This window comes from Cimex lectularius, unplaced genomic scaffold (assembly GCF_000648675.2).
Source record: "Cimex lectularius strain Harlan isolate CLEC.00 unplaced genomic scaffold, Clec_2.1 scaffold73, whole genome shotgun sequence".
Lineage (NCBI taxonomy): Eukaryota > Metazoa > Arthropoda > Insecta > Hemiptera > Cimicidae > Cimex > Cimex lectularius.
In genome coordinates, this window is record NW_019392632.1 from 1,820,350 (window position 1) to 1,839,975 (window position 19,626).

At 33.7% G+C, this 19,626-nt stretch overlaps 1 protein-coding gene across 3 annotated transcripts in view; it reads right to left on the reverse strand.

The window, feature by feature from the left end:
- The window catches only part of LOC106662822 (dual specificity protein phosphatase 10), a 76,046-nt gene extending 57,740 nt beyond the window's left edge, over positions 1 to 18,306 (reverse strand). Inside the window, exons 1-2 of one of the 3 annotated variants that reach the window (XM_014387199.2) lie at positions 18,275 to 18,306; positions 1,685 to 1,755 (exon numbers count right to left, since the gene is read on the reverse strand). In XM_014387199.2, coding sequence (XP_014242685.2) covers positions 1,685 to 1,755; positions 18,275 to 18,291 — 88 coding nt within the window. In that variant the 5' untranslated portion in view covers positions 18,292 to 18,306. Of the gene's footprint in view, positions 1 to 1,408; positions 1,491 to 1,684; positions 1,756 to 6,825; positions 6,922 to 18,274 lie in introns of those variants that run through there. The other 2 variants (XM_014387200.2, XM_014387203.2) reach the window with 2 other exon arrangements.
- Positions 18,307 to 19,626: the final 1,320 nt, after the last annotated feature.

Genomic DNA, 19,626 nt, shown 5'->3' on the forward strand with positions numbered 1-19,626 from the left:
ATCTTCAGGGCCTGGGATTTACAAACATTGTTTAAATTTAACAAATATATATAGGATGTGGAAAAACGTGAATTTATAAAATGCACAATATATTTTTTATATTCAATCAAAGTATTTTTTGCATCCCAGGCCCTGAAGATGATCTCAATAAAGATCGAAACGTTGGCACGATAAAGAAAATGTTCTTCTGAAACCTACGTCATACCAGACCGCATCTCACGATTTTCGAATAATTATTTACTAAAGTTGAAAATATTCTACAATGGAAATTAAACAAAGTGCGGAAAAGTCTTCAGTGCCAAGCTATAGGACAATAGGCAGGATTTAAAGGTGGAAAAGGCTTGGTGGCTAGAAAGGGAATTTCGTATATTCTATTCCTACATACATATAGGATGTGAAAAAGTGAATTTATACAATGCAAAAAAATATTTTTTTATATTCAATCAAAGTATTTCTACTCACTCAAGTGTTTTATGTTCAATACTTTGATTGAATATAAAAATATTAAAAAAATTATTGTATAAATTTACTTTTTTCTACATCCTATATGTATTTGTTACATTTAAACAATATTTGTACATCCCAGGCCCTGAAGATGATCTCAATAAAGATCGAAACGTTGGCACGATAAAGAAAATGTTTTTCTGAAACCTACATCACACCAGACCGCATCTCACGATTTCCGAATAATCATCGACTGACGGTCACTAATCACCACACATTTATGTAGTATTGGTTGAAATGAAAAAGTTAATGTCACAAGCGGGATTCGAACCCACGATCTTCGGCTTCTTTCTACATAAAGAAGGAACGACTAGAAAACGACAGAACTACATTTTTTTCCATGTGGTGTTCCACATTAAACATGCTATGTACACAGAGCTATAAAGTATCGCAAGACGTGATCATTATGTGAATGAGAAAGAGCTGCAACTTATTCAATTTATATTAATGGGAGAATGTATATATTAATCTATTAGTTAACTGATTTGTAATGATACAACAATAAAATAAAATGAGCCATGCTTTAATTTAACTTTGAACAATAACTTTAGTTTCTAACAATATCGATTTGATCGATATGGTGATATCGATGTACTTTTTAAATTTTTCGAAAATAAATTTTTTTGGATGAAGTTCACTGTCGTAATTTAAAAAAGCTGTGTTTTCACCGATTACTAACATTATGTAGCTAGTCCTCTAGATAGTAATCAGTCTGGGCGAAACAAAGAAACTATGATTGCACAACGCACCTATCAGTAGTGTTTGTCCTATGTAAATACAAGTCCTTCAACGTATTTCCACCAGCTAAACCTTTGTTGTTAATTCGGTTGACGAGCATATTTCCGTGAAATTCGAACTTGTGTTATTAATTGAAATGTTTCATCGCCAAGGCTGAAAAACTCACCAACGTGCAAGTCACTCATGCTTGTGGAAATGCTCTTGTTGGCGAACATGAGATGCTAACGCTGCCTTGGAAAGCACAACAGACATAAGGGAAAAACGATTGACACTGGGGAAAAAAGATAACTGCGGCTAAAAAGAAAAAAACCGTTCCTTGAGATAACGCGAGGCAATTTCGTTCTAATCGTTTCAACAAAAGCCTTCAAACGACATTTCTGGGACGTGAAAACTTATAATGGATATGACAATATTGTTTTTCAAAAAAAAACAAAAAACTTACAATTCTGGGCGAATCTCACTCTCTTCCTTCCAGGCAGCGCGGACGGCCTCTCTACAGCTCCTTTGGTCATGCTGAAAAAAAGAAAAACTCGATTAAAAATATTTCCAAGGGAAGATAAATAAGAAATGTAAGTATTTAATCTGATAACAATATAAACAAATTTGACTTTTTATAATATTTAATTAATGGACTTTTGCTCGTTAAACCCTACTTCCGCACACATGTCATCCGATTCGCATGCCCAGATTTATTCCAGAATTCCGACATCGAGAATTGATTTTCTCCCTTTGTAAAAGCAATGACGTAAAAATTCAGAAAACAGGATCTTGTCAATATTTTAACGCAAATCTCTGCCAAATTCCACCAAAATATTCTTTCAAAAGTAGTACGCACAGACCGACAAACAATGCCTCTACTCACACGACTTGCGGCTGTTCTCTCGAGGAATTGACAGCTTACTAATTCTTTCCCATGGCGTTAGTCATCAAGTCCTTCCCCCCCGAGAGAACGACTTTGCAGAAGGCTTGTCTTGTCCGGGGATGGACTACGACCGGACTGTGGGATGATCCCAAGGTCCTTCCACGTAACTAGGTGGTATGTCAATCGGATGAATGGATCGATGGCCCGAACTGGGTCAGGTCAAAAGGCAACAGATCTTTTTCGCGTTTCCACTATTCCAGTTTTTAAGTAAAAAATAAGAAAAGAGACGGAATTCATGCTCAAATCGGCCAAACTAATATATAATACTGATAGACAATAATTTTTGCAAATATGTATATATAATATATTTTTAATGGGTTCATTGTGTTTGAGTTTAAGTATAAAACGAGCATTATGGGATAAAAGAAGAAACTTGTATTCACCTTCAATACTTATGCTTTTATATAATAAAAATCATAAACAACCATAATATGCGTTTTCAAAGAAAAAAAAAGTTTTTTAAAGATTATCAATTCGTCATTACAGATGCACCATGTTTTTTGTACATTAAATATTTACTAATTAAAAAAAAAATAGATAAAAATACACACGGATAAATGTTTGTTGTTGAGAAGGGTTATGAATAAATTACAAATCAATTTCACCCGAGTGTTTTTGAAATCTATATTTCTTTACAACTAACTGCTATCAAAATCCCTAATCATTGAGGTCAGAGGTTGAAAGGTCGCCATGCACAATATGAGACATTTATAAGTACAATTTTTAAATAAATAATATTCGCCAATGACAGAGAGAGAAAGAGAGAGTCAGACAGAAAGAAAAAGAGAGAGAGGGAATGAATTGGGGAATAAGTAGTATAAATTGATAGATTGTTACATTGAATGAAAAATTAAAAGATAGATAGAGAGAAAGAGTGTGAAAAATAAACAGGCAAAGAAGAGAGTCACAGAGAGACAGAGAGAGGGAAAAGGAAAGAGTGAGAGCAAAAGAAATATACCAGATTGATGGATACATAGAGAGATACTAAATAGCACAAGTAGATAAATAGTTTGATTGAGGGGTAGATAGACAAATGTGATGAAAAAAAGAAGTGAGGGAAAGCTAGAATTCCATATATTATTTAATTAATTATTCCTTCTCAACTGTCTTTGCATAAAAATTGTTACATACGTATGTACCATTATACATACGTGTGTAAATATCAATAATGTGTATGCCATTTTAGTCTATCCCCTGCTTTATTACAGGTAGTTAATATTAACTACTCAACCTAGAATAAAAGCTATACAACGTATACACCACAAATGATGGTAAAATCGTTGTCGAGTTGCTCTAAATAAAGTTAATTCTTTTTTGTTTTTCTATCAGTTGACGAAATTTACCTTAATTACCTAAATTTATTTAAAAAAATTTAACTTAAAAACAATTGGCGAAGTGTTTTTTGATTTTCAGATAATACATAACGCGTTATTTTTGCAACATCACATGTTTTCCTGAACAATTTTTCAAATAGTTTTGGCCATTTTTCGTAAAAAATCAAACGAAAAGTAGGTTTAACATTTGCAGAAAAGCTAAAAATTTTCTTTTTAAACGAAGCTTAAAAAAGCTCAAATTTTTTCTAGAATAAGTGGTCCTTGATAAAATCAGAGGTACATAAGTAAGTTGACAGATATAAAAAAATAAATAAAATAAACTTATATTAATTACCCTTAATTAATTAATATGTGTATAATGTATTAATTATAAAATTTAATTAATTTATGCATTAAGCATAAATATTGAAATGTTATATATTAATATCTCTATATAAATCTATTAAGCATAAAATTTAATTAATGTACGCAATAAGCATAAATATTGAAATGTTAAATATTAGTATTTGTATTTAACTTATTAATTATAAAATTTAATTAATCTGTGGTATGTTAGCAAGATGGTATTGTTATTCAATTTGACCTGTACACGTCTCTGTATGTGTCTGTTTACATGAACTAATGTACGCGTCAATGTTTGTAATATTTGGATATATTTACACATATAATATATAATTATGTAATATTTTTTTACACATTACGTGTAAATTATTGAAACTGGTTATGAAATTGAAGATAAACTTAAACATTTGATCAAAAATTACTATTCTACTATAAAAAAATTCTCTACCCAATAGTGCGCGTACATACTTTTAACGTGAACTTTTTGAATTAATTGCAGGAAACTTTGGTTGCAACTGGTGCAATTGCTCTAGTCTTTATATATTATTTCCTATTTTAACATGATTTAGTTCAATATTTTTCAGTCTTACATTGATTATATGTAGCTTCGTACTTGGATCCTCAAATTAATGTTTTAATTATAGTAAATAGGGAAAAAAAACCGACTCACTATTTTTATTGCGCCAACCAAGTTCAACTGCGCCGTTTCAACAGGAGTTACGGTCGGAATTCACGAAAGGGAAGAGGAATGAATCAGAAAAAGAGCGCCTCTACTCCTTTTGTGACCGTTCTATGCATTCTGTGTCTATTTAGGAGTGATGAATCACCCTCTCCGTCCTTCGGAAAACATAACACCATTAATTTCCCAGAAATTCATATATATATATATATATATGTGTGTGTGTGTGTGTGTGTGTGTGTGTGTGTGTGTGTGTGTGTGTGTGTGTGTGTTTCCCTTTATGTTTCTTCCGGTGTGTCTGGGGAAAGTCAATTTTTGTTTAGCGCCCTTTGTAAATAAAGCGAAAACGTTGCGTCATAATACAACTTGTGGCTTCGGCAAAAATCGATAGGCAATACGTCTTTTCTATGTGGTTTGTGGTCGAACCCTTCAATAGGAAAAAAATTGACCGATTTAAAAGTGGACCCAAATATCCGAGAAAAATACTGTACTTTTACACTAATGGGGGGCAGTCGAGTTTCTAAAACATTGGCTAACGCATACTTTACCCAAACAAACGTACAATTTATTTTGTAAGATAATGTGTTGAAATCGGTGAGTTGATGAGCCTGCAGATGACATATTTTTCTAAAAAGCCATTTTCAATACTTAGATTATTATTATTGTGTGGGCACTCTCAAAACGACAGACAATAATGACACATCTACACGGAAAACAAACACTTTGAGCCCTGAAGATGATCTCAATAAAGATCGAAACGATGGCGACAAAGAAAATGTTTTTCTAAAACCTACGTCACACCAGACCGCCCCTCACGATCTCCGAATAATCATTTACTACGGTCACTAAACACCACACACTTATTATAGACGTCTTATTCGCCAGAAGGGAGTTAAAATAATTCATTAATTAATATATTTGGTTTAAGCAATGGAATTTTTCTATAATTTTACAGTGAACAAGAACTGACAATTCATAATTAAAGCAAGTACTTAAATTATTTAACTTATTTAAATTTAACTTAATTAATTTATTGATGTACCATTATAAAGGGTGTAAAAACGCGGTATTGTTTAGCAGAAAATGTTTCATTTGTGTTCTTTCTGACTGCCTGTCTGGCTGTTAGCTGTTATATAGATCTATTTTTCTCTTTCTCTATCTATCTATTTTTTATGTACTATATATTTTCTTTTTCAATCTATCTATCCCCATAAATCTCTTTCTCTCTCTCTCTCTCTCACTCTCTCTCTCTCTCTCTCTCTCTCTCTTTCTCTCTCTCTCTTTCTCTTACTTGTTAATTGTAAGATAGGTCGTTCGCCACCTAAATTCGGCAGATTTTTAAATAAAACGATATTCATGCATTCACTCATTCTCTTTCTCTATCTCTATCTCTCTTTTTTCTTTCTCTTTCTTTACACTTTTCTCTCTCTATCCCTCGCTCACTCTCTCTCTATCTCTATTTTTTAAGTTATTTTTATCTCTCTTGCACTAGATAGAAAGAGGTAGGCTTTTCTCTCTTTTCCGTTTCACTGTTTGTATTTTCATTTTTTCCCTTTCTCTGTCCTTCACTAAACAAACTTTCTCATTATCTCTCGGCCTCTCGTTCACTCAACATCTCTCTTCTTCTCTTGCTCTTTTTCTGCAAGTCTTTTAGATTAGTTTTATTCATTTTTCTATATTCTGGATGTTGTTCTAATTTGTTCACTTGGATGTATGTATATATATTAAGATGGACAGATAACTAGAACGATAGTTTTATATATATAAAACTATCGTTCTAGTTATCTGTCCATCTTAATATCTATTATTTATATACCAGACTATCTATTTTATTTTCTACATATGCCGTAGTCCGTCCGTCTGTCTGGTCTCTCTCTCTCTCTCTCTCTCTCTCTCTCTCTCTCTCTCTCTCTCTCTCACTCACTCACTCACTCACTCACTCACTCACGCACTCTCCCCCTTCTCCTCCTCTCACTCTCTCACCCCTCCTCCTCCTCCTCTCTCTCTCACACTCTTTCTCCCTTTTTCAACTACAGAGACAAGGAAAGTCAATTCCCATTATATATTCAGTCTATACTATTATTACATTTATTCTAATTTTTTTTTTTAATCTTCTCTTCCGCCATTCTATGTCATGAATATATTTTTTAAACATTTCCTCTAGAAATCACACAGAAAAGCCCTTAAGACACCCCTCTAAAACAAAATGGCTTGAAATCCATCATCCAGAAAAGGTCGGCGACTCCTGATGACACTGGTTTTGAAATCAAATCAAGAACAAAAATTTAAAAAATACTTTTTCAAACCTTTTTACGCTGGTTTCGTGTGACGTCATTTCGATCTCGGGGTACGACTACCGACTGGGTTCAGCCAGCAACTGAAGTTGTGACTCAGCTCATAAACGTGGACTTGGAGCCCTTTTGCCCTATCTAATCTTCGGTTTGTTTACTAACAAGGACAACGAACACAGATGCGACCAGCACCTGTCTAATCCTGGCTTAACAGGCCATGAAAATTCTAAATTTAAATCGATTCTTTTTTTGTTTTCAAAGATGAAGAAAATTGTACAAAAATCAGAAATGTATACAATTTTTATGTTCAAACGTTTAGGAGAAAGTTTAAGGAGATATAAAGGACTATAATAATCGTACATAAATTATATATCTACAGATAGCTAGATCTTTTAGTAGCACAATTTGGGAGATTTTAGACACAGGTATAAAAGAATTCTAAGAATTTGGACAAGGATGTAGAAGAAAAGAATCGAATACCTTTGGCGATTAGTAACCATTCTTAAAGTCAAATACATACAAATAAATTAAGATTCTTCATAGGTCAAAATTATGAGGTGGCCATCTTTTCTCAAAATTAGCAAAGAAACAAAATAATGAGTCAAACGGCTCATTGTGTGCCAAAGGGTTCTAAGAAATTTTTCTAATCATCATAGGACATCAAATAAAAAAGAAGGGATTGCTAAGAGAGAAGGAATTCGAGTCAGACATTTAGCTTGTTCTGAAGCGGCCAAAGTTTCCTGGATGTCCTTGGCAATCAGGAAAGAGTTACGTCCGATTGAACTAAATTCCATGTGCCGGAAGGTCAACATTTCAATGACTAATAAACAACAACTTCTGAATAGTAAACATATGGAAATTTATTTTCTATCGGTAGAACTAGAAGAAAGCGCTCAAAAGACTTAAATCTGACGAAGGATACTAGCAATAATTAATATAAATGTTTTGTTTGTTTAAAGCGATTTGGGGGATCGTGAATCGCATACCTGCCTATGGATCCCTGAGGCAGACGGGTTTCCACCCGGGTTCAAGTTGATGATACTGTTGATGATTTATGCACCACATATTTTGGCGTGCGGGGCAATGCCTTCAATAAGAAATTAGCCATGAGCTAACTATGATATCATCAAAGGATGACGTGTCCTTCGCCTACGGCGTTCCTCCCTTTGGGACGACAATCAGTCTCACGTTTATCGTGCCTATTACTGGCTCCTTTCTTTATACAATTTCTCTTATTTAATTACATAACAAAACAATATATTGTTATACAATGGAAGTTTAATACAATTGTCGGTCATTTCAATGTGACAATGGTGGCTAAACTTTATTCCATTGTTAACATCAACCCTGTTACAATGTGATAGTACAGTACCATAAAATATTTACAACTAGTTAATCAAGCGTTAAAAATGAGTAGAAAACTGACTCATAAATCTTACTAATAAAATGTTTTATTTTTAATAATTATGCAACGAGTTATAATCATTACGAATCGATTTAACGTGACCAAAAATTATAAACAGAAAAAGTCTAAGAAAGTTTGGAAACTAACAATTAATTATTGCAATCTTGAAAAAAAGAACATTGCAAACAGTAAGGGCCTTAGTACTTGGGGAACACCTCGGTATTTTTCACTGCATGTTTCTTGTGGCTAGTTACAGAAATCCAGAAAACGAAAACTAAGCAGCAACAAAAACTTACAATGTCACCCTAAGTATTTGCCAACGTATATTTCTTGTGATTAGTTACTGAAATCCGAAAAAAAGTGCAAACCGAAATGGATTTAGAACAATTAAGTGAAGAAAAAGGAAAACATAGCAAACAGTAAGGGCCTTTTTATGTAACCTTGAGGAACCCCACTCACTGGTGGGACATATTTTCTGTGACTAGTTACTGAAATCGAGAAAAAAAACACATCATAAATTGAAAAGTACCTAAAATGTCACCCTATAGAACATACATATATGTATAATTTCTTAAACGCAAAAAAAAGAAAAATATTGTAAACAAAAAAGGGCTTAGTATGACACCTTGGGAGACACCCCTGTGTTTGTGATATTTCTTGTGACTAGTTAACGGTTAAGAAAAACAAATCTATTCATGCATAAAAAGACTTATTGTTAGATTGTTATCCTGAATATATTTCTTGCGATTAATTACTGAAATCCATAAAACATATTACAAACAGAAAAGAACTTGAATGGCACCCTGAGGTACATTTCAGGTTTTATCATTGCATATTTTAGCGACTAGTTGCTTTAATCTAGAAAAATAAAAGCACTGCAAACAGCAAGGGCCTTAGTATGCCACCTTGAGGAACATACCGGTATTTTTACTGTATATTTCTTATTGATAGTCACAGAAATCCAGAAAAAGAAAACTATGCAAGTACAAAAACTTAGAATATCACCCTGTGACCCATTTTGTTATTTGTCAATGTATATTTTTGGCGATTAGTTACTGAAATTAAAAAAAAGGTAAACAGAAAAGGACGTAGAATGTAACACTGAGGAACACCCCAGTATTTGTCAGTGCATATTTCCTGTGAAAAAGTTAAGGAAACCCCAAAAAAAAGAAAGACATCGTAAACTGAACAGGACGTAAAGTGTCACCCTAAGGAACTATATACATGAATAATTTCTTAAACGCAGACAAAAAAAACATTGCAAATAAAAAAGATCTTAGTATGTCGCCTTGACAGACACTCCGGTATTTGACATTGAGACTAATTATTGCCTTACAGAAAACGAAAACTATTCAAGAATAAAAGTTGAATACGATGATGAAATATCTTCTACCACTCTCTTCTCTATCTCTAACTACATATATTTTTTTGTAAATTCATTTGTTTAATTTATAGCTGCATTTTAGCCTATGGTGGAATATTGAGTACGTCATGGACCTCATATATGTGCAAAAAATGATTAACAAATATCGAGTTGTTAATTGTTAATTAACAAACCACCCTAACTTGATTGAATGGTATGTAAAAGGGAAAAAAATGATTTAAGAATTAAGAAGCGAGTGTGTCTAGTTTATGAACTACATGCGTTGGGGGCTGAAAATCGGGCTGTTGACGTTTTGGTTGGAACTGCCAAAACCCGAAATACCCGGTCATAAGCTCAATTACGAACCTAAAATATCACTCTGAGGAACATTTCAGCATTTGTCATTGCATATTTCTGGTGATTAGTTCATTAAATCCAGAAAAAGAAAAACATTGTAAACAGAAAAGGACTTAGAATGTCACTCTGAGTAACACCCGGGTTAAGTGTTACTTTATCGAAAATATCAGCGTAAATAGAAATAGGTTAAAAATTTACTTTTAACGCTTTTACTATACCATACGTATATTTATATGTAATTTAGTACTGCCAGAAGAAATAATTGGATTGACGTTTAAATCTTAGCAAAATGACAAATTCAGGACTTTTTCTTTTGGTACAAGTTTGTATTAATTATTAGGTTGCAAAAGGATTAACTTATCTTTAAAATCTGATTGCCATTTTGAAGAAATTTTGAGTACTCAGAACTAGTTTGCAGTTATGCAAGCAAATGTAGCGAGATTGGGCGGACCAAAAGTTGTTTAATATAGCTAGTAAACTCAAGGTTTCTAAATCGTTTTAACAAGTTTTTCCAAATTAATTTCCTGAACACAAATCGTGATAATTTTTTACGTATCTTTTAAATCGACCAACAAAACTGCGCTGCTCCGATTAGATAATATTCTTTATAATTCAAATCCGAAATAGAATGCGGTCGGGAGGATTAGAATATCAAGCAAAGTCGAATGAATAAGCCCCCCTGCCAGCATCATGCAGTTTTTAGGGGTGAGTAAGAGCCTATTGAAAAGCCGACAAGGACTTATTCCAGCTATGACACAGCCCCAGCTATTAACAAGAGGGTGGTTAATCCATAATTGAACTCCCCTCTTCCTTTTACTAGTCGAATTTTAAATAATGCAAAATGGTTATTTAATTCAATTCAAATTGTCTCAGATTAACTTAATGGTGGGACAAATAAGTAAAGCATGAATTGTGGAATTTATAGCCTACCCCTAGGGATTTTTACGTTTTAAAACAAGAAAATTAACGTTTTTGTATTGTAAATTGTTTACACAATCAACGCCAGTGTGAGAGGAATGTTGAGAATGTCAAGACATATCGCTACTACGTCCTTTCACAACAGGAAACTTTACGTAAATACTATTTCTTGTCTCTTAGTTACTCAACAGGAAAATAATGACAGCACTTCTTACGTAGTTGCTAATCGTCCTTACCAGTTGTATCATTAGTGATTCATTTATTTAACTAAATGTTGGAAAGTTTACATCTCAATGAGAATAGCTGAACGTAAAAAATCGCGAGATGATGGATTGGTTAGTTGGGTCAGTTCGTCAGGACATAAACACGTGAAAACGCACAGGCCCACAATGAAGGCAAAAAAGCTTAACAATAACTTCACTATTTTTCGTGGTCCGCTTGACCAATTAATAACATTCAATTAATGAAGGTTTTAAGTTGAAATAAAACAACTTAACAATAACATTAAACGACCTAACTGCAACATGAAACACCTGAAAATATATCGAAATGAAAAATTTGTGTCACAGGCGGGATTCGAACCCACGACTTTCGGCTCAATACGCCGCTGCTCTACCACTTGAGCTACTGCGACTTCGATCGCCCATGCCACAAACTTCTCATTTCGACTACCTGATTTTATTCTAATTATAACCAAATCACGGCTTCATATAGAAACACTTTTTATTAACGATTGTACTGGATTAGCGGGACTGTGTACGATTCACAGGTCTGATTCTAGATTAATACTAAATTTTATCAGCTTCTATTAAATATATAAATACTCAATTAATTATACACAATTTTTATAATAAAAAGTGTTTCTATATGAAGCCGCGATTTGCTTACAATTAGAATAAAATCGGGTAGTCGAAATGAGAAGTTTGTGGCATGGGCGATCGAAGTCACGGTAGCTCAAGTGGTAGAGCAGCGGCGTATTGAGCCGAAAGTCGTGGGTTCGAATCCCGCCTGTGACACAAATTTTTCATTTCGAAAAAAATTGTGTATAATTAATTGAGTATTTATATATTTAATAGAAGCTGATAAAATTTAGTACATTTCAACTATTTAGTTTTTGCTATTAATATTTTCATATCGTCCGCTTATTTTTTTTTTTCGTTTTGTTTACAAAATAGTGGTCGTTACGAATGCAGATTATCCATCCTTTGTAAACGGCCTGGTGCCAGTGGGAGAGAAATGAGTCACGGGTGGAAGAAGGACATGTGCAACGCCACCCGGTGTCCCCGACATCATCGCCATACGCATTCCGGAATGGGTATTAATCCTGTTTCAAAAGACGATGCATCCGGAAATATTTCACTAAATAAAAAAATAAAAATCTCATAAACATGAACAAACAGTGCGTTGAGACAGATGCCCGAAATTCTTTTGACACATGAATATAGTTGATCTGGTAATGCTAGACTAATTACGTAATTAATTAACGACTTATTACTTACTTAATCTGTCTTTTCTTAATCTAACAAATAAAATTTAAACAAAATCCTAAAATAAGTTTTTCGTCAATCTGGCGAAAGTTGCACGGACAACCCTTAGGTATAAGAAATATTTAAATAAAATATTAATTTAACATGCCCAGTTTACAGTGTTATTAAAGAAAAAAAAACTTCTTCTTCCTTCATCTTATGTGATAACATTTGACAATTAGTGACAATATCAAGTTTGTTCAAATTTGTACATAGCCCGCTTTTCCTTTCCTTCCCCTTTCCATAATAAGTCCGTTGGACAAAGTTCTTTCAAGCAATATTTGATAAATTAAGATAAGACTTTAACGAGCTTAAAAGTAACGTGAAGATAAGTAGGTAGATAAAAGTACCAACTTATTTCCTTTTGCAATGAACAGCAGTCCTTTTTTTCATGAAATCTTCTTAGGAATGGCTTTCCTAGGTACTAGTCTTTTTCTAGTTTTTACAAGGCAGTTGTACAGAATATGCTCTGTTTTATTTGCCTCCTCTAGGCCTAGTCGACATTAGTCAGCATATCATGTAAATTTACCTGTTAAGGTTTTTAATTCTTTTCTGTTGAGTAGGATTTCCTCTTCCTCCCACAGGGTTGTTTTTGCAGGTAGTCTTTTTGCTTGACTCATGCCTTGCATAAGAAATGTATTTATTGTATACTCTAGTAAGCTAAGATTACAGTTTTTAGCTTCGGTGTTTGATGTCTCGTTCCCTGAAATTATCCTCTTCATTTGTTGTCCGTTTTTAAAAAATGTTGTCTTATAGATCTGTACGAATATATCGCAAGGTGATACATATTTTTGGTCGATATTGTTCATTTTAAAAGAAATGATGTCGTAACTGTAGAACTGTATCTTTCCCAAATTTCAAATAAACATTAGACTTTCTGTAATATGTTGTAATTTGTGCAAACCCGATAATAAAGATATAGTTGTCTAATCACCGACAACTTAACGGTTCTAATTAATCTAGTTATTGTAAATAGACAAATCGACTGTTTAATACGTTTATCCATCTATATCCCCACCGTCTTTTAGAAATCCGTGTCGATCCCTTAGTTCTGCACACGTTAAAGCTCCATTACAAAACCCTAAAACTCCCTGGTCACTGTTACACGAAAATTACAGCTCAGGAGATAAAAAATTAAAAATATTTTCTGGTATGAGCTCTGGAGTTCCTTGTCAGATAGATATCATCCTTCTTTCCGATTCTCATGAGACAACATTTCTGAATGGAGGCAGAATTCCAGTGCATTCTTTCCAATAAGGTCTAGCGATAACAAGAGGTTTTTGGAGCGAACGCTGACAACAGAGAGGTACAAAACAAGAGGCTTGACCGAAATCTTGATGTGTTCTGCTTGACGAATGAGAAACATGGAAGAACACTAAAACTGAGGGATCTCCGCTGGCTCTTCAAACTCCGAGGAGAACTTCTGTTCCTTAATTCTACCCCCTTGATAGGCTGCCAGTGGGATACAGAAATGTGCTCTCTGTGCAATACGAGGGAAAAGGAAACTCCTGCACTTTTTGGCTAAATGTACCATTTTGTCCGAGTTGAGTGCTTCTTATTTGGGTAATGCTGTGCTCTCGGAAGAAAGCCTAGTCAAACTTTTAAATGAGCCAAGCCTGCAGCTAATAAAATTTGCTCGTCACGCCTGCTTTTACCACTGGGAACTGGTACAAGAGTTCATTTTTTGATTCATTAGAAGAAATTTTTACTTAATTAATGGTATATGAACCTATCTTGTTCTGTGTTCACCAGATTATTTTATTTGAATATTATATATATTAAAAAAAAATCTTGGGGTTTTTGTTTTTCTTTTCTTTGTAATTATGTTATAAAACGCAGAGAATAAAATTATCTTTTATTATTTGGATATCGTGAGATGCGGTCTGGTAGGACGTAGGTTTTAGAAAAACATTTTCTTTATCGTGCCAACGTTTCGATCTTTATTGAGATCATCTTCAGGGCCTGGGATTTATAAACATTGTTTAAATTTTACAAATACCTGTAGGATGTGAAAAAATGAATTTATACAATGCTAGAAATTTTAGATGAAAAAATTAAAATAAATAAATAAAATGAATTTATACAATGCTAGAAAATTTTAGATAAAAAAAATGAATTTATACAAAGCTAGAAAATTTTAGAAGAAGAAAAAATGAATTTATACAATGCTTAAAAATTTTCTAGCATTGTATAAATTAATTGTTTTTATATAAAATTTTCTAGCATTGTATAAATTCATTTTCTCACATCCTACATGTATTTGTAAAATTTAAACAATGTTTATAAATCCCAGACCCTGAAGATGATCTCAATAAAGATCGAAACGTTGGCACGATAAAGAAAATGTTTTTCTAAAACCTACGTCATACCAGACCGCATCTCACGATCTCCGAATAATCATCGACTAACGGTCACTAAACACCACACATTATCTTTTATTGGCTATCTTTTTTCAATATTTTATCAGTAATCTCGACATTAAGATTGTGCCTTTTTAAAATTACCAATGCACTTCAGTTTTTATAAGTGTAGGTAATTAATTTTCATCATAAATCACTGCTTTGTATAAAAATAATCTATTTTTTATCCTCCCCATTCTTGTTTGTTACTTTTAGTAATACTTTTCAATTATTGAGTGTTTTAACAACAAAGTTATCTCATGTCATAAACGAGTATTTAATTTTTTTTCCTGTATTATGAAAATGATTGGTTATTGTTTGTTGTGTCTGGTTTAATTTACTGGATATTAATTTGGCAGAGATGAAACTTTTGTAAAGGATTTTTTTTCTTACAATGTAATGATATAAAGTAATAACCAGAAAGAAACGGACCAGTTTTACATTGGAGTAATGCAAGTTTAGTCTATCCTTCACCCCTTGTATTGTAGGAAAACTTGAACTTATAGAACCCGGAATGTTTGCATTTTCTTCTCTAATTGATTTTTTTTTTTTTTGCTTCATGCAGGGTGATTTTTTCTCTCTACTTTGCTGTAGGCTATATTTGGAAGATTGGATAATATGCCAGGGGTGCTTTGCCAAGTTGAGAATTTAACTCAAGAGAAAAAAAAAGCGTTTAAGAAAGCAAACATCGACCTACTGGCTAAGCGTTTAATCGAACCTCTGGTAGAAGATTAGAGAATGAAAATGCTCGCCTTATCAGAGGCAAATTTCCTATTTACATAAACTTTTATGTCTTCCTCTCGCTACTCTAAAGGCTTAACTCTAAGGAAAATAAGTTTAAATTGCTTTATTTCCGACCGTGTTTATAGGATCATTTAGTCCAAGTTCGTCTGGGAACGGAGAGAAAATCCGTGTTGACCTCGAGGAAAAACGGCCTGCTTTGCTAAAAAGTCGCCGTGTCGTTTTATACCGTGACAACTCCTCGTATTTCGTTGATGACGGCGCAAAGATTCTCGGATTCGGCCAACGTATTCGTCGGAGATGGCGCCTGTATTTCTCTTCCGGCCGGTGGAAATTGTTTGAAAATAACATGCTAATACTGACGTAAAAACTGCACCGGAGGAACTTATCGATCATAAATTATAAATCTTAAATTAGAATAGCATAATAAACGTGCGATAATAATGACAGGAAGTTATCAATACAAAAGGACTGTATGTCACGGTGCATGCATCTTTCTAATCAACTAATCAACCCGATATTTAGTCTGTGTCTTTAATTATGTCTTTAATTATTTCTTTAATTCCTTTTTGTCTTTCCTCTCCTCGTTGCACCCGGCTGATCCTACTTATTTCTTTCCTGAGCTTTTTTCAAAATCTCTTCTCTCTCTCTCTCTCGTTCTCTCCCTTGCGCGTACTTTTCATCCCTTCTCACATCTTTTTACATTATCTCTCTCTTTATCTATCTACCTATCTTTATCTCTTACTTCCTATTCGTATAACCATCTCTATTTCCATCTGCCTACCTTTCTCTCACTCTCTCTCGCTCTCTCTCTCTCTCTCTCTCTCTCTCTCTCTCTCTCTCTCTCTCTCTCTCTCTCTCTCTCTGTCTCTTGCTTGTACTTTTCATCTTTCCTCACGTTCTTACTCTCTCTCTCTCTCTCTCTTTCTCTCTTGCTCGCACTGTTCATCTCTCCTCACTTCTTTTTATATTATCTCTCTTTTTCTATCTCAATTTATCTATCTACCTACCTTTATCTCTCTCTCAAACTTATTCTTTCTTTTCATATCTTCCTCACTTATTTTTATATTATCTCTCTTTTTCTCTCTCAATTTATCTATCTGCCTACCTTTGTCTCTCTCTCCCACTTACTCTTTCTTTTCATATCTTCCTCACTTCCTTATACACTCTCTCTCCTCTCTCTCCTCTCTCTCTCCTCTCTTCTCTCTCTCTCTCTCTCTCTTTCTCTCTCTCTCTCTCTCTCTCTCTCTCTCTCTCTCTCTCTGTCTCTTGCTTGTACTTTTCATCTTTCCTCACGTTCTTACTCTCTCTCTCTCTCTCTCTTTCTCTCTTGCTCGCACTGTTCATCTCTCCTCACTTCTTTTTATATTATCTCTCTTTTTCTATCTCAATTTATCTATCTACCTACCTTTATCTCTCTCTCAAACTTATTCTTTCTTTTCATATCTTCCTCACTTATTTTTATATTATCTCTCTTTTTCTCTCTCAATTTATCTATCTGCCTACCTTTGTCTCTCTCTCCCACTTACTCTTTCTTTTCATATCTTCCTCACTTCCTTATACACTCTCTCTCCTCTCTCTCCTCTCTCTCTCCTCTCTTCTCTCTCTCTCTCTCTCTCTCTCTCTCTCTCTCTCTCTCTCTCTCTCTCTCTCTCTCTCTGCCCCCACACTCACTCACTCTCCTTCTCAATTTATATATTTTTTATCTACATATACCTATTTCTGTTGTCTATTTCCCTTTGTTTTTCTCTATCTATTTTTACGTATAGATCTACTTTTTTCAATCTATCTATTACTAAACTCTTTGTCTTTCTCTCATCCTTACAATCTCTGTCTGTTTTTAATTTCTCTCTAGATATATTTTTTTCTTTCTCTATCAATCTTTTTTATGTACTATGTACCTACTTTTTCAATCTGTCTATCGCTATAAATCTCTCTCCTCTCTCTCTCTCTCCTCTCTCTCTCTCTCTCTCTCTCTCTCTCTCTCTCTCTCTCTCTCTCTCTTTCTCTCTTTCGTTCTCTCTCACCCTCGGCTTATTAAATTATGTCTACATTAAAGAAATTCAATGAAATTGAACTCAATATCCTTATGTGTTTGACTTTAGCCCAATTCCATGGCCAATCGATATCGCCAACGTTTTGAATTAAATACGCTCGATTTGTGACGAATAAATCGGATACGTCAGAGTCAACCTTTTTTGAAACATATTTTCTATTTTTGCAAACTACATTTTAAACAGGTCGAACAGTGTGTTTATAAACTAAGGGATCAGTTAGATAAAAAAGCTAAATTGTTAATTCGTAACAAACTAAAATAAAATCCATTGCAGTTCGTGGTCCGATTGAATATTAACATTTTTCAATTAATTAATATTTATGAATGGTATTGGTTAAGACAAAAAAAGTCAGTGTTACAAGCGGGATTCGAACCTAGCGTATTTAGCCGAAGGTCGTGGGTTCGAATCCCGCTCGTGTCACTGACTTTTTTATCTTAACCAATTCCTTTCATAAATATTAATTAACTAAAATAAAATGTCGATTTAATTTATCAAAAGTATGCCGTGGTACATTGTAATTAGGTAGGTGTGATTTCTGCCTGGAATTTCTGTAGTAATCCATTGCGGCTACAGTGTCATTAGGAAATAATTATATTATAGCTAGATTTTTAGTTATGTTTGTAGTGCGCATGCAAAAATTTTTATCTAGGCGTGGGGATTGTTTTATTTTATAGTTTTATGTCTTTCATCATACTCACTTTGGTTTGGAGCACATAGTACGACAAGGAAAAATCATCAATTTGCATCTTCAATCAAAAATCCTCGGGTGGTTTTATTTTAACTTTTTTATTTTATTTTAACTTTACTTTTTTATAATCGGAGCACCAATCTTTTCTGAATCACAGTCAGTTATAAGCCAACAGTTAAATCTGATTACAATTTCATGTAATACTAACTACTAAAGTACAGATCGTGCCTTACGTTATTGAAATCTATAAAAAGCCTTTCGTGGGACATTGCTGAACTTCTGAATACCAATTAGACAAAGCTACCGGTGCCGTCACAAGCATGACTCAGTTTTGACGTGTTTTGCCCAGCTTCGATTTTCTCCCTACCCCGTTCACCCTTCACATTTTTCCAGGGCCGTTCTATTTGAACCGTTTGATAAATTAAGATTAAAATCCTATTCGTGTTTATTTGGGGCGATTCCTTTAATATAAATGTCTAGAAATCAGGTTCAAAGACAATGTAATCAGCAGCCTGTTCATTTGAATATAATCTAGCAACGCCCCTTAAGATGGTTCATTTAGAAGGAAATGTTTTGTAATTAATTATATATTTGTACAGATATATATTTTTTAAGTTTAGCCTTATTTGTTTTCCAGTCGCTTTAATAAAAATAAATTAGCTTACAGAAAAATTTGGTTGGAAGTTGACGATTGGGGGTTAATCTCTTTTTTTTAATTGTCGTTTTATATAGTTTATTCAAGACCAACGATAACTATTCTGAAAATCTCTCTGGCCGTTTTTATTTTCGTAAATATTTACAACTCAAACGCGCTTCTTCAGATTAAAATTGTGATGATCAATCCAGAGAAAAAAAAATCCTTATTGAAAAAATTTTTTTGCGTCCTTTTGATTTACAAAATATTATTTGACGCCATTGAAGACATCAAGTCATAGAGAGCATAATGAGCAAATATTTTATTTATTTTCCAAATCGGCATTTTCTTTTCTTCGATGATAATTCTATTTTCTTAACTTTTACAATCTTACACTTGTATTAAAAAAAAAAAAAAAAATCATAGTACTCATACATGATAAAATAAATAATAAAATTTACTCAAGCTTTTGATGCAACATTTTTTTTTCCAGCCGAAGTCTTTCATATGGCTAGGGATAGGGATAAAAGAGGTGGCCACAAGGCCTACTGCACCACGACCTGAATAGATTGTGCTCCCCTGTTATTTAATACTCACTGGCCAGCTTCAGGTTGTTAATCAGCCTCCACAGCTATACCAGCGGCTCCTTAGTGTAGGATCTTGCTTGTGGTTTTTCTTGTTCTAGTTGCAAGAACCTGGGACCTACTAGACCTTCACAGGAACATAGA